This window comes from Vanellus vanellus, assembly GCF_965231255.1.
Source record: "Vanellus vanellus genome assembly, chromosome: 12".
NCBI classification, from domain to species: Eukaryota; Metazoa; Chordata; class Aves; order Charadriiformes; family Charadriidae; genus Vanellus; species Vanellus vanellus.
Genome location: NC_138917.1, coordinates 1,452,688 through 1,468,675, shown reverse-complemented (window position 1 = coordinate 1,468,675; position 15,988 = coordinate 1,452,688). Strand labels below are relative to the sequence as shown.

General features: G+C 49.2%; 1 protein-coding gene across 1 annotated transcript in view; it reads left to right on the top strand.

Annotated features, from left to right (window-relative positions):
• The window catches only part of WTIP (WT1 interacting protein), a gene marked incomplete at its 5' end in the record, with an annotated part of 79,873 nt that overhangs the window by 47,984 nt on the left and 15,901 nt on the right, over nt 1–15,988 (top strand). The window contains one exon of the mRNA XM_082489502.1: nt 8,245–8,312. Coding sequence (XP_082345628.1) covers nt 8,245–8,312 — 68 coding nt within the window. The remainder of the gene's footprint in view (nt 1–8,244; nt 8,313–15,988) is intronic.

The window sequence follows — 15,988 nt, the reverse complement described above, 5'->3', positions numbered from 1 at the left end:
TTGTTTGCAAGAGTTTAAATTTCAAATAAAATCCCAGCATTCTTTTGAAAAAAAGGAAAGGGCCTCTCCCCTGCTTAGATTGTCAAATCCCAGACTAGCCCGGAATTGAATAGGCCAAGTCAGTGACCTCAGGCAGAAAGAATGTTGGTTATTTACGTAGGGCTTCTGCTATTTTAGCAGCAAACCTTTTCTTCTGAAAGGACAATGTATACTGTTTTGTGTTTATGGCCAAGTAAAAAGCTTGTACATTTGAGATTTGCATCGTAATAGCCTCGTAACTCAATATACAGCATCCTCAAAAATAGCAGTGCAAGGCTCTGTTTTGTCTTGGCTGGTGCAGGTCTTTTAGAGGCTTTTACAAAAGTTCTCTGAAAAACCGTCCTAAAGGTTCTGCCACTTATATGTTTGCTTTGGTGGCTCTTTTTTTTTTTCCCCCGCAGAGTTTTGATTATTGTTTCATTTTTGTTGTCCAAAACCTAAAATTGCACATGGCTTCTTTACGAGCTATTAGGGCAGCGCTCAAAATATTTTGATGCATCTCGAGCTGAGCTGTGCCTGCAGCTTGACACCGGGAAAGTGTGTGTGTGTGTGTGTAATTCGCACACCCAGCGTTTTTCCTGAAATAATGGACGGTCTTTACAGGCATTCTGGCCTGGTGGATGAGCCTGCAATTCCAAATGGTTTTTAAAGTGTGCCTTTCTCAATAGATCGTAACCATGAGGAGCTATTGTGTGAGTAAAGCACACATTTAGGATCCAATCCTGCATTCCTTAAAGTCAATGGGAGTCTGAGCGTGAAAGGAATGCAGGATTGGGTCCTGAAACAGGGGAGCAAAATTGTGTGCCAGATTGCTTTGAAAAGAAGAATACAGCACATCCACAGTAGCCACTTTTTAGTGTTTCAGATTTCAAACGGCTGGAGTCTGTGAGAAGTGGCTTCTGCCAACATGCAGTATCTTCTATTCAAAGGAATTTGGCATTGATTTTTTTTCTTTTTTTTTTTTTTTTTTTCCCTATCTTAAAAACCCTGAAAGCCCTAGAAATTCACCCCTCCTCGCACAAAGCCTGAGCAGTTGAGCATTGTGAGGAGGGGCCGGGCGCTGGTGGGGGGATGGAAGGTTCTCCGAGCCCAGGAGCGGGGTCCCCTCGCAGCCCCATCCTGCGCCCCGGACCCCGCAGCGCCACGGGGCTGCGGCTCGGCCGCAGGACCCCTCGTGGAGAGATTCTGCTTGCGTTGCTTGGTGGCTTTGTGCAAGTCCCCTGTAGGAGACGGAGGAGAAGAATTTAATTAACAGTTTTTCAGGGGCTGAAGCAGCCATGGGTGCTCCCCATTCTCGAGTGGGTGGAGTGAGAGAAGCCCCCATAAAGGAGGTGTCGGTGCAGATGGGCACCATCAGCCGGAGGGAGGGATGGAGAACTGCGGGCCCAAACGCACATGTGAGTAAAGGAGAAATGGTAACAAATAAAGAAAAAGTACTGGAAGCTTTTGGTTTTTTTTTTGGCACATCTTCAATTCCTGGGCAGGCAAACCTCCTGTACCAAGTGAAGGAAAACATCTCCTGGGTGAAATTCTGCATCCGTTTTATCTTGAGATGACTGGGCGGAGGAGGGAGCAGAGGTGGGTTGTTATTACTTAATACTTTGAATGATTTATTCTGTGTTTGTAAAACTTGGTATTTCTCTTGACGTTTCAGCTCCTGGAATCATCTGGCGACTTAGAGTTTAGCTTCCGCTTTTCAGAAACGGTAGTTGCCCAACCTGGGGGGTTGCAGAGAACAGACTGGGTCCTGGATGTCCCATTCGCCCTTCAGCTCTTGAGTTGTTCTGGTCCCAGTTTCTCAGTCACTAACACGTGGACTTGAGGAGCATGCAGGCGCTCTTCAGAAGGCAGGTTGCTCCTTGGGCCAGCGGGAAAAGATGCCGTGCCTGTGCCGGAGTTGAGTTTAAGGCTGTGGAGGGAGGGTGGTTCCCATTGTGGTGCCCTGTGCTGTCACACGGTGTCCGCAGGGCATATGGGACATCACCTGGGGACCCATTGCCCCTGGAGGGGCTGGGCAATGGCCCCACCATGGCCCCTGGGTGCCACAGGGGCTGTGGAAGTGCCTTTGGGTGCTCTCTGCATTCGGGAGTGTGGGCAGCCCGTGGATGGCCACCGCAGACCGGCTCTGGATGACAGCAGCCCCAGGCCTGTGCCAGGGGCTTTTGCCAAACAAAATGACCAGGTTTGGCCTGGTAGAGTCTCTGTTGAGCGGTGATGGAGACTGTGGCCACAGGTGGGCAGCGGGCATGCAGGTATGTTTGCTCAGCCCAAGCCACCTTCTGCCTGGTTTCACCTGTACAGGGCTTTGGGGCAATTCATGGGAATTTACCTTCCCTGTTATGGTAGCTGGGACACTCTTGAGTAAACGTTGGGTATTAATCCTGTGTGTATGTTTACATGTCGCTCTAGGCTGAACGCTCTGAGAGACTGTCACTAAAGGTGCTAATGTGAGACCGGTAATGATGCTGGTGTCACATCAGTCACTGCAGAGATGGCGTCTGAAGCAGTTAACAAGGAATTAGGTCCATGTTTACCACTGCTAACTAAAACAGATAATGCACAGGGCTGCCACGCTCAGAAAGCCGTGCGAGCCGTGGACCAACACTTCCAGACCCCGGAGGTTCTCACCAAGCGTCCCGTTCAGCCTTGGAGCTGACAATTTGTCAAATAAGAAGTAAAGCGAAGAATTCTCAGTGAGAGCAGCAACGTAGTATGCTTTTATCCTCCGGAAGAAGCTGTTAAAGCAGAATGCTGCATGTCTGTGTTGGTGCTGTGAGACGAGCCAGACTCGTGGTGCCGCTTCCCCAGCGGCATCACTGCATGGCCGTGCCGGGGGATCAAGCAAGTCCCTGCCGTCCCGCTGGCTCCTGGCGGGGGGCTCTGGGGGGCCGTGTCCCCATGGGGGAAGTAGCAGCAGAGCAGGGTCCATGCTGGTGTGTGGTCAGACCTACCCAGGCATGTCCCCGGCCAGCAGGAATGGCGGGTACTTGGATAATGCTCCGTGGTGACAGCTTGGGCTGTTCAGGCTTTTAATTAGCTCTGCTTTAACAAATTTCTTACCTTTAGCAGTGGTACTTACAGCTGAACTCTATTGCACTCCATATGGGGAGGTTGTAGTTACATTTTCTGACTAAAATACAGTCCTCTTGTTCCACACAGCTGTAACTGTTAGAAATAGCAAGGAGATTTAGTCATCTCGCGCTTTGTTCCCTCTAACGCTGAAACTTTCCCGCATGAAGTTACGAGAAGAGGCGCATACATGACAAGAGAGGTGGTGATGGTGAGGAGGTATGCTGGTGTGGTTTTTTTTGGCGCACTGGTAGTGTCGGGGACGCGCCAGGCGTTATCTGGGCGGCGAGGCTGGGGCTGCAGCATTCCCATTATGTCAGAGGGGAGCTGTTTGGTTTTAAGTAGCGTCAGGCACTGAGACAATGCAGGGCTTCTCACATGAACTTGCTTACACTACACTACTAGTAAATCATGATTATTACCCAACGGTTGCATGTTTTTAATCATCAAAGTACTTAAAATATTATAATAATGCTTGGCACTTTTCAACTTCAAAGCAGGCTGCAAACAGTAATTAGGTCTAATAACCATGCTGTGACAGTGAGACATCGCTATCTCTTGTCTTACAAAGGCGAGGGGGGGGGGTGAGCCCCCGACACGGTTGCATCATCCCCGGGTGAGACGGGAGATCTACCACTGAAGGCTGCGACTTGATAAGCTCACCTCCCGATGGGCAAATACCCCGCTGCCAGCAGCGGCCGGGGGGGGCTTTGAAGATGCTTTCCGGGCTAGTGAGGAGGGGGCAGGACGTTTTCAGCACTCTTTTGGAGAACCTCCTCAAGACCGTAAAACCCGGTCTGATTCACGTTTTCTTCCAGAAGGGCCTGGAGCAGCTTTTGAAGCAGCATTGGAAAAAGTTTTACCCCATCTTGGCTGCCTGGCTGGTGTGTTTTCACCTCCCAGCGAAGCGCCGTGGAGACTGGAGAGGACAGTTGTGGACAGCCTGTGTCAACTGTGGGCCATTTTCCCTTTTGCAAGCCGAGGCCTTGAGCAGAGTCCTTGATAAAGCAACAGCTCTCCCATCCCTTGCTTTTGGTTTGCAACACGTAGGGGAGAAAAGTTGTGCAGGAAGTAATTGCTAGACACGTTTACATACCAGAGACTCAGAAACTGGTTAGATGTGAAAACTGATGTTAAAACCTCGAGCTGATTCTGATTTTGTATCTTTTTTAAAAAGTTCCCAAAGCCTGCTTGCTTTTGGATGTTTGTCACGTTGGTTGGAGACACCAGTTGCAACTGTTCTTTGGGACAGAGTAATTTCTAGGTTGCATTTTATTAACCGCTAGATTATCTGCGCGAAACTGCACTCTTTGCTGGAGCATTTGCGAGGTCTCTGCCTCCCACCCGAGGTGGTGGAACCCCCTTACCCTGGTGCTCCCTATCCCTCAAATGTGGGGGTGTCAGTCCAGAAATCTAAAAAGTTATAAGCAGCAAGCACTTGTCACCGTAAGCTTGTTTTCTACAGTAAAACAAAGCTCTAAAGGGGTGAAAAGGGCTTCCCTGTAAAAGCCAGCGTGACGTGCCTGCGTGCGGGCTGCAGGCTGGGTGGCTCCTGCCCCAGCCCGTGGTCCCCAGCACGGTCCTGGCTGCTGCGCTGCTCTCCTGGTCCGGTGGAAATCCGCCTCTTCCTCCCTGCTGCGGAAAACTGGTCTGGCCGGGCGGCCGTGCCAAGGTGGGTATCCAGCAGCATGGCGTCTGTGAAACCCCGTCCTCCTGAACTCAGCACTCGGCTGCTCATTATAACTGCTCATTATTATTATAATGAGCTATCGGCAAGTTGCGTCAAGTTTTGTCAGAAACTCTTGACTTTTTTGTTTCAATGTTATGAAAGCAAATAGTAACCCGGGCTTGGCTACACTCAGCCATTGAAAGGAAAGCCGAGCAGCGGGTTCTGGGTACCGGTGGGCGGGATGCTGTTGCCTCCTCCAGCTGCCCAGGCCTTTGCTCGGCCGCCTCAAGCAACGTGAGGGTTTTTTAACTTGTAATCTCTGCCTGATGGGCAATAATAGAGCTACACAGAGCAGGCTGGTGCTGCGCGGGCCCCCGCATTGCTCTGGGACCTGGAGAGGTGAAACCGCCTTGACCGTGCATGGAGCTCGGGGCAGGTACACGGCCGCCCTGGGGCTGAGGGCATCATCTCCGCAGGCTTCGCGTCTGCCTGGCCGCAGCTGCCAGCGCTTCCCTCCTGACAGCAGTTTTCGCGTGATGCCCAGGCACTCGCAGAGGTCGGTGTTCGACCGCGTTCGGTGCCGGCATTTAGCAAACTCTTCCCGAGGGCAAACGGACCGTAAGTTTACGCCTTTATTTCTGAAGTGCAGCACGTAGAAGCCAATATAGTGCAGCCACAGCTATTTGTGTGATAACTTGCTGTTTCTTGTTTACGAGGCAATTATTGTATGATCCCTGAATGAAATTCCTTTAAGGTAAAAGGCCTGTCTATCTTATTAATTATTGCTAATAATAGTAATTATCATGTGAGCAAGCTGCTTTATGAGTTTAGGCAAGTTGTTTCCCTAATAGGCGGCTTGTTTTTTTTCAGCTGTAAAACGGGGAAAGTGGCATTTTTCCTCAGTTTTGAAGGGCGTTGCTCTGCGAGTGGTGTGTAAAAGAGATGTTTTTGCCACGTGGGCTGTGTGGCCGGGGATCCGGCTGCCTGTGGGCGGGGGGCGCTGGCAGAGCGGGTGGGCGCAGTGAGCGGGGGCTCGCAGGCTGCGCAGGGGCTGCGCTGGGGTGAGGTGAGGGGGTTCCATGTTGCCGGGCAATCGGCTGCCGGACACATCTGATAACTCGAGTGTCTTTGAGAGCCGGTCCAAAACACGGGGTTTGCCTTGTTTGCTTTGGGCCGTAGGCATCCCACTCCTTCCCAGTGTGGGAGAGCTCTGACCCCGTTGGCTTCTGCCAGTGATGCTGTGCTCAGGCAACGACAAGAGCAGGATTTGGGGCATTTCTGTCAACCTGAGCAGTGCCAGGCTGTGCACGCTGGGATGCACAGCGGGATGTGCAGGTCCTTGTGCACCTTCTGCAGTGCCTCAGGAGATGCTGATGCCTCCCCAAATTAGGGCGTTCCTTTCCTGCAGACGTCTTTCCAGCAACGGAGTTTGGGATTTGTCCCGAATTATCTCTGCTGCTTCTAACCACGATGGGTGTGTGGAGAGGGCGTTTCTCCACCTGAAACCAACGCCCCGGCTCTGCACCAGCGGTGTGGGTGAGCAAGGTGGAAGTGCTGCATCAGCACGTCCAAGGCAAGTCCCTGTTCTGGGTGCAGCCACTTCCATTTCCACCATCTAAAGACAAATCGTGTATTATTAAGGCTGGGTCTGGCAGAGCCAACATGTCCTTTAAAAAGCCATTCTGGCTTCTTTGTTCTCTACCCTCCCTTCCAATTACCTTTCCTTTACCTTTCACGGGAGAGGTTTAAAACCAGCTCGGATAAGCAGGAGGGAAGATCTAGAGGTGGTTGCTCCTGCATCAGCTGAGGGAGGCCCCGGGACCCCCGATTGCCATCCCAGCCCCCTGCCTTGTTTCGATGATGTGTAGGATGGACCAGTTTTACCTGAGAGTCTCAGAGGCGACGAGACAGTCTCAGTGCATTACCCAGGCCACCGGGCTCCTGATCCCCACCAGAGCTACCAGGCAGCTAGAAAGACAAACAAGAGCCGACTCCACCTACCAGCAGTATGGAGACAGCAGCCCGTGAGATCGACAGCCCAAGAATGTGCACACAAAAGAAGCATTTCCCTCGGCCACGACAGTAAAACCGCCAGACAACCACATGCAGCATGTGATTTCCCAAAAGCATCAGCCCGGATCCCAACTTTTTTGTGCCACACGCTGTTTCCCAGGATCGGATCACAGTGGCAACGTGTAAAAGGCACTTTCAAGCACTGAAAAATTAATCATATTTTCCCCAACATTGTTTATGGAAACCGTGGCGAGCGCTCCTGCCCCTCTGTGCTTGGCCAGCTGGCTCAGCTCGCCGGCCCTCGCAGTCAAACCCTCCGCAGAGATCGGCGGTGTTTATGGTGGAGCTGCTGCTCTGCCTGGGCAGGAGATGGCCACGGTTTGTGGAGTAAAAGCTCCGGCCGGGACCTGGGAGGGCTGGTGTGCCAACGGGTGAATGTAGAGCCTCTCGCCCTCTTCCTCACCGCGTCTCTCTGCTGACGCCGGCTGGCGCGCAGCCCCTAGCATGCAGCGTGCCCTCGGCTCCCCGAGGCTGCGGGCGGCTGGTGGGAGCACCCCAATGTTTGGGAGCTTTGGCCAGCGGGACCTTGGCACAGAGCGGAAATAAGGTGAGTCGGGGCGAGAGCGGTTTCCCTGCTCCCTCTCTGGGTGTCACGTTTGGTGGAGCCGCTCTGGTGTAAGGCAGATCTGATCTGCTGTACCTAAAAACTGGTTGGGCTCGGCAGTTCCTGAATTCCTGGTTTTAATGCTTCTTGTTGGGACTCTCCAGAGGCTGTCCTGCGTTTTTTAGCTGTAAAGGGAGCCGTCAGTTAACAATGATCACAGGCTTTGTCAATAGGGTTCCGCAAGCGCTAAAGAAATGGCAAATGTTCAGACTTGAAAATGAAATATCTTGGTTTTAGTGTGATTTTTGTGCACTTCCTTCCATCACGTGTGCCTTGTACCGCTTCAGTATCGCAGGGAGCTGTGGGTGTAGCTGCTGTGGCGTTGATCAACGTATTAATATTTTTAAAGGTGACAGGAACATCCATATGCATAAAGGTGACAGGAGCATCCGTATGCAGTATCCCTTGTTTGGTCCTTTGGAGACAAACGCGTCGCGGGTGCTCATTGCAGTGGGTGTACGCCTGCTGGGAGTTCACCTGCGAAGAAAATTGTCTCAATTTACAAATGAGCCTTTCCCCCGAGAATAATCACTTTTGGGTTTAGATTTCAAGTTTTCCAGGAACTGTCGTCAGCTGGGACCCATACCCCGCACTTAGAAGTGATGCTTAGTTGATGAAGAATTTGTTAGCGCAGGATGGAGCCGAGCGCCTCCCCCCCAGCCCATGTCCCCGGGGAGAGAGGGCCCAGGAGCTGGTGGCCGTGGGGACAGACCCTGCATCTCCCTTTGCGCCCTGAACGGCCGGGTTTGGGGATGGAGCACAAAATTCTGACGGCGCCCTATTTTGACAGGGAGAAGACTACGAGGAAAAGCGTTCTACAACGTCAATGGCAAGGTGTACTGTGAAGAAGACTTCCTAGTAAGTAAGATTTCAGGCATTTTTTTAATTGTTTTTAAACCAAATCGTTCTTTTATATTGGCTCGTTTGCTTTGAGAGATGGTTTAGTCATCTGGGGCCTCCTGCCAGTGCTGGAATTGGGAAGCATTTACCACTAACTCCATAAAGGCAGGATCAGGCCCTCGGTTTGAAGTGGTGGCTCCGAAATCAAGCACATAACTGTCCATAAGCCATCACAAAGTGTAAATTATGAGAATAAACACTGGAGCTGCTCAAGCCTGGGACTTGAATTGCAGCCACAAAGCCTCGCCTGCCAAGCGAGAGCTCAAAGTCAAACATCTGGGGAATACCAATCATAACGAGAGGGGAGACGTTTTTGACTGGAGCACGTCATCGCTGTGCACAATGTTGCTTTGTTGCAGGCGCAGTTTTAATCACTGCTCTGCTCGGAGTGATGTGGAGCTGCATTGTGATTAGCTAAAAACTGTTAGCCACGGAGGAGCAACTAATTTTCTCTCCATGCGCCCAGAGCTTTTATAAACGCTTTACTTTAATAGAGACTGAGTCATGAAAAGAAAAATGAAGCTTGTTGCTGAGCTGTGTTGTTCCAAAAATAAAATATTTGTGCAATTAAGGGTGAGGATTGTGTGGTACACAGAGAATGATTTGATAAGTGGCAGACCATTTATAATGAAGATTAAGAGGACAGCATGGCTGGGAATTGAAATTAGAGAGGAATGATATATTTTAGCTTAGAGGATGATGAATTGGAGAATCAGTATGTTGAATTTATACCACCTTTATTTATTGAAATACCATTCATTTAGGAGCTTGGGTCTTCCAGAACGACTTTCCATTTCTAATGAATATATGGCCGTACTTTTTGCAAAGGAATTATTCAAAGTATATCCCACAACAAAAATGTTACTGGCAGTTCAGAGTGCACAAATGCATTTCTCATCAATGCAATCGATAAAAATCATGGAAATTCCTAAAATATAAGCCATGTTTGCCTTCATATGTTACACCTTTAATCTCAGCCTACCACAGCTGGAGCCTGTTGAAAAGAGCAAATTGTATTTTGTGCAGAAAATAAGTTTCTTTTTCCAATTGAATTGTGTAACTGCTTGCATTTTGGAGAGAAAATTATTTTTTCTCCCTTGCCTTTTTCAGGTCTTTCTTTCCTGTATTTCTACAGAAGCACAGGGAGAGGGAGAAGAGGTGGAATGTGAGATGGAGGGGCTCAAACCTTTGAGATTTTTATTTTGAACTGTGTTGGAATGTACTTTCCCTGTGATCAAAACCTTTCATCCAGACTTAATGACATGATTGTTGTTATTAGCTTGTAATTTCAGCCTAAACATGAGAATTTTAAATCTAAAAATGTCAATCTTCTGGAGAACATTCCGTTTTCCTGGGGGGGAGGAAGATGAACGAACCTCCTTAGTTCTTAGCCGTGTTCTTTATTAGGCTTCCGAAGGGAGATACTTGCAGTGGCTTTCCCAAGGAGACTGAGGTTAAGGACCTGATAGGAATAAACTTTCTGCAAGTTGGGGAACTATTGGGACATTTAAGGCACAGGTTTAAAAGCCCAAAGCTGCCCCAGGTGCATCTCAGCAGATTGCCAGGAGCACAGAGGGATGGGAGAGAAGCAGACCAAGGGTCTCACTGCTGTGTAATTTAGGAAAAGGAATCAAATTCTGACATTGTCCCCGTCCATGTTAAGCCAGCTGCTTCTCAGAAAGTGATTTCATCTTCTCTCTGCTTTGCCTGAGCAAACATCATAGCAAGAATACTAGGAATTGCCTTGTTTCCCTAATAAAGAACACAACTTGGCCTGTTTTAGAGTTCTGTGGACAGAGAAAGCTCAAAGCTTTTCTCAAAGTTGGAGGAAAAGGCTGTGAAGTGGCAATTAAATAGGAAATTATTTTAACTACTTCATATTTGCTTGCTAGGTCTTGCTCCTAACCACTTGGAAACCCCAATCTGCTCTAAAAAGAGGTGTTTTCAGTCCAAAGCAGACAACCAAATGCTTTTTCTGTATAACTGAGAATTTCAGTCTATACCGTAACTCCCAGTCTTAGTGCAGCTTTATGTATGGATTCCTGCTGGCAGTAGGTAGTGGCATGTTAGGGGAGTTAAAGAGGGGAGAAAGATTGATTTGCTTGAGGGTGACTTTGGCTGATCTTGCACTCTGTCCTCTGGCCACTACCATGGAAGCTCTGCAGGCCGAGGGGAGAGCGCCAGCAGCGCTACGGGAGCTGCTGTGTGCTACAACGGTCTGTGGAGTTGTCCCGTAGCCCTGAATCCGCAGGTCTTCCCCAGAGCCGTGCCTTCTCCCTCTCTGCCAGCCTCTGCCGGTCCTATAGCACCTCTGTCTTCAACCATTCTTGCACTGCGAGACTTGTCTGTTAGCTCCTTGCATCCTCTTTCTGGCCAGTAAGTGCAGGCAGAAGCAGAGTGGGTCACATTCCAGTCTCATTCTTAGGTAGGAGCATAAGAAAAAGATTATTTCAATTTGGGGAGGTAAACGGAGGCAGTCTACCTACGTTATAATTGTATTCCTGCTAAGAAAATACGGTCTTCCATCGGTGTCCTTGCTCCTCCTTGGCTTTTGTTTGCCTGGGAACTGCTCAGGAGAATGAGATGCTCCTATAGGCACGGCTCTGTGGAGTTGCAGCCCCGCAGCTTGTGACCGGGTTATTTCAAGTATGACACAAACATAAGAGGAATGAGAAAGCGGAGCGGCTTCAGAAAGTTCGGGCAGGAGGGACTGTGCTGTCACGCAGGGGTCGCTGGTGAAATCCTGTAGTAACAACGAATTGGAGGGGGCTGTGTGTGCATGGTTAGGCTTGCAACAGCAGGAGGATCTTTCATGGATTCCCAGGGACAGATGTGAGGAGCCGATGTTCCGTCGCTCGCAGTCCCACCGAAGCAGCAGTGGCCTGAACGAGCCCCACGTTTGCCCTCCCAGCAATGCTGATGGGAAGCAGCTGGCTGGCAAAGGCAGTGCGAGCGGGGAGCAGGGGCGGTGGTGGGCTGAAGCCTCTCTGCTGCCCGGAGGAAAACCCGTCCCCTTCCCACCCTCGACAGGCGGCACGGGGCAGAGCTGGGGGCTGTGATTCTCACAGAGCTCTGCCCGTCCCCACTGCTACCTCTGTGTATCCCATTAATTTGCTGCAGGTGCTTCTTCCCCGTCATCCCTGGCATCGTACTGGGGGTGTCCTGCAGGCCAGTCCAGGCACGACACAGGGGCTGTGGTCAGTCCCACTTTGGGGCTGCAGTACATCGCGCACAAACAGCCGTGGGCAGAAAAGCTGAACTGGTTCTTGCTGTGACCTAGTCAGTGTAGGAAGTTTTAGGGAAGAATGGATATTATTTATGGGTTTCTTCTTATTGTAACTGTTAGAAATGTTTAACATCCTATAGATGTCAGTATTTTAATTCTCCTGCAGTACTCCTGTTTTCTGTGTCAGAACAGCTCCTGCTGGAGCAGTCTCCAGAGCTGTAGCTGATGGCTCGTATGCGGTACCTCGTTCTTGAACTCCCGCTTGTGCAAGACAGATCAGCCCTTTCTCCCTATCAAAGGTGATACATAGAATTCACTGCAATGTTATGTGTGATCCTTGAAGCCAAGACCTTGAGAAAAGCCATTATCTGATCCTTATAAATGTTTGGCACCTGCTGCAAGAGCAGGGCTCGCCCTCCTTGGCCGAACTCTCCCTTCCGAGGGTCACGCGGCGCTGGTGCCGGCCGCTCCGGGGTGCGTCTCTCCCACCCCAGAGGCAGTTGCACTTCAGCAGTGAAATGCTGTGTGGGTCGCATTTTTTAAGAGCACTCAGTTGTCACTTAAAGCATAGCGAGTGCCGGAGAGCTTTGGCTACCAAGTAGTTTCAAAAAAATGGGTCTGTAAAAGCGTGACATGAGGAGCTGCTAGCATCAAGCATTCAAAATCCAGCTCTTTCTTTGAAAAATGCTTTTGATTTCTGGACAAAAGGTGTTAGAGAAACGTAGATGTTATCATTCATTATGAGCAATTTCCACTGTGCAGCCATAAAGCTATCCAAAGCGCAGATACACCCATCAAAACCTTTGGCAATAGCCGCAAGGTACATTCTTCTAGCAAATAGTTTTCCCACATGTTTGCTCTTACTGAGGGCACAGATTATCTTCCTCTGAATCAGGCAGCTTATTTTGCTCTTTCTTTCCAGGGAAGAAGCACTAGAAGTTTTTTAGACCCACTTGTGGAGTTGTAGATGGGGAGGGGGTGCCACGTGCAGCGCTGCCCTTCTGCGTGCGGGGTTGTGAATCAACGGGTGGGGGTCGGTACACCATTCCCACCTGGAGGACACGGCGCTCCCCTTCCTTCTTTGTTCGGTTTTGTCAGCCCTCCTGCTCCCAGCCCTGCTGAGCTGCAGGTTCCCAAGCCGTATTGGCTAAACGTAGTGAATGAATCAGAATTTAAAAAAAAAAAAAAAAAAGTAACCCACAGATAATTCCACTTCTGCCTAAGCATGGCGTAGAGATCGCCTAATCTGTGCAGTTTCCAGTAGGAGCACTTCAGTAGCGATATTGCGTGTCACGGAGCGTAAGGAGGAAAAAGAACAAAACCAAAACCCCAAACTTCTCACTGCTTCGCTTTAGCTCCAGGGAAGATCCAGTTACAGTTTTCATGCCACCTTAAGGCCGCAAGCCCAGCAACGTCCAAGTCTTGCCTCAGCCCTGTTAGGATAGTTATTTCATGAAAGGAAATAAAACAAATGACAGTTTAATCCTTCCCTGAAAGCTCTTAGGGCACAGATGGCTAACTAGCCATAACAGGGACACTGTTCCTGGTGAAGTGAACAAAAAATAAATGCTTTACTGTATGATAAATAGTCCCAGTCAGATGTTCTTGTGCCATTTTGTTGATAAATTGCTGCATAATCATGGGTGAAGGAAAAATAGCTCAATAATTTTAATTTGTCTTCCCTTTTCAATGCTTAAATATCACACAAAGAAATTTAAAAAAATTACTGTTTTTCTTGGCAAAAAGGACTTTTAAAATGTCACCAAAGCAGCCTGAATCTTAGATCTATTATCTCTCTTTTTTCTTCTTTTTTTTTTTTTTCTTTTTGATAGGCTTTTCCTTTTTCTCTTGAGGTAATGAACATTATTGAGTTGGGGTCCAATAGAGGTTAAGAAATGAGAGAATTTCCCTCCAGGGAGGGGATGAGAGGGAAAATGAACCTCGTGACAGATGTTAGTTACATTGCTTAATGCACTACTGGAAGACACTTGGATGCTCTGGAAATAACCTATTACGGACACCACAAGCTGCAGTGCATAGCATTAAGGTCATCCAAAACTTCCCCTTTTATCTCTTTCACTGGCTTATAACTTTGCAAAATTTAATCATTTAGGCTGAACTTCTTCATGCCAGGCTTGTGCCTCCGGCTGACGTCGCTGTCATTAGTAGTTGAAAGTTTCATCTAAAGCTCTTCATCCATTCCAGTGAGGAAGACTGGAGGAAGGTCTGTCACTTTGCCCTTAAATCCTCAAAGAGGAAGGCTCTGAAGACTTTGTTTTGCACATGCCAACTACAAAGAGAGTCTTAGTGCACTGCAAGCCTCCAGGGGGCCGTTGGGTGTCCCCTTTCTGCCCGTCCCAGCCCGGAGGGCGGCCAGCCCCTGTGGCAGCCTTGGCTCCTGCCCTGGCCTCCATCCCTCCTGCCCCGGGGAGGCAAGGGCTGAGGCTGTGGCAGAAGGAGGACCAGCAGCCCACAGCCCCAGCAGAGCCCTGCCTTGCAACCCTGCAGGCTGCCTCTCAAGCCTTCCTTCTCCTCCCCATCCAGCCTGCCGGGGTTTTGGATCCTTCCTTCCCCTGCCCCAGCCACCCGTACCTGTTCAGCACGCTCTCCTCCTTGCTACGGCTGTAGCCTCTTTGCTCCACAGCTGGCCACTGCAGGGCAGAAGTTGGCTACAGAGACCATACAGGGCCTCATCTTACATCCACAACTGTAAAACTCTCCGTGATTTTAAAAATGCAAAAGGATCAGGGTGTGCCACACTGGTAGGGAGGTGACAGGTGGAAATGATCAGTCTTTCCTGGGGGAAAGGGACAGCGCATGGAGGGAGGACTTAGCTGGGTGATGGGCAGTTCTTGAGAGCAGGGCTGTCACCTTCATCTCCTGTAGCAGCAAACAGAAGACCCTTACTCTAATATGGGTCTGTGGACATGGCTGCAATGTAAATGTTAATAGTAACGAGGCAATTCTCCACTTGTGCACATGCTGTTTTCCAAGCCTGGCGGCGTGGGACATGGCCCGTCCCACTTGATGGGGCCCTAGGAAGGTCGGGTTTATTTCCTGTAATGGAAGCTGGTGTCAGCTAGAGGCAGAGGTTTGATTTTCCATCTCAGCGAGTGTAAATGTTTGGAGATGTTTGCACCGGGACTAGTGCATTAGTCAGAGAGCCCATTGCTGCTAGGTGAGATCTTCTCAGAAAAAAACAGACTCAGTTGAAAAGGTAATGATTAAAGTTGCAGCTTGTGTCCATTTCATACCCAGTGGGAATCACAGAGCAAATGGAGTTCTAGGTAACTGTGAGGATGTTGTGTGTAGGAGACTTGCTGTTAAAATGCATATTCCAGTCAGGGAACAGACAGACACGGGTGTTTATTGATATGTTTAACAGGATGATGCAATCAAAGCTTGGAAAGGGATTTGCTGCAATACAGCAGTGTAAGGAAGTCTGCGAGCGTTTTCGAGGCACTGATGGCTCTGGGTGGGACAGGAGGTGCTTTCAAGTTCCAGAGGCATCACAAAAGCCGAGTGTTGCTGTGCTCCCAAATACTGTCACTGAAGACAAAGGCAAAGAGATTATAGCATGTTACTGTAATCGGCGCATGAGGGAGTGAAGTTCGTGTTGTTACTTGTGTGTGTCTCGCTCCAGCCCCTCCCTGCCAAAAAAAATTTGAATACTTTCCTTCCTTCATTTTGCCTAAGTTTGTAGTATGCCAGTGGTCCCGGTTTTATTTTATAAACGAATTTGACTGTAATGATGATCAGTTGGGGTATTCTGAATTGAAGTGTTGCATCAAACCTACAGATGGGCTTCAAATTCAAATTTCAAAATATTTAGGGATGGCCAAATATTGATTGGCCTCTGCACTTTGGAATTGAATGTGAATCAGCAGGAAGAGCGTGTAGAGCTGGCAGTTTGGGTTCATCTCTCATTGCAACACAATACTGTAGTGCCGTGTCCTGTACCAAGAGTTACAAGTCCATTCAAGCTGGTGGAAGAAGTCCCATTGAGTTCAGGCGGGTCTGGATTTTCTCCCGGGAATTCATCCCAGAGGACAAATTTTTAAAGCTGGGGCCCGTATAAAAATGTTGGCACCAAGGCTGAGAAACTAAGGGTGAATGCTGCAAACACTGCACAGCATGGCAAACTGCAGGTCTGCTAATTGAAGAAAATCGATGTTTTGAAATAGGAGACCAGCTGGAGTCCAGAAAAATCTCTGGAGTTTATAGAAGAGCAATACACAGACAGTACCTAAACCTAGGTGATAATGTGATGGCACGTCAATGTGTAAGGTCTGCATTCACTAAAGGATGCTCAGCGTTTCCTGAACTGGGTTACGGTTTGTTAAATGGGCCACACGAGTCACTGTCTGGGCCATGACAAAATAGACAAGGAAGGACAAAGGTGTGGGTT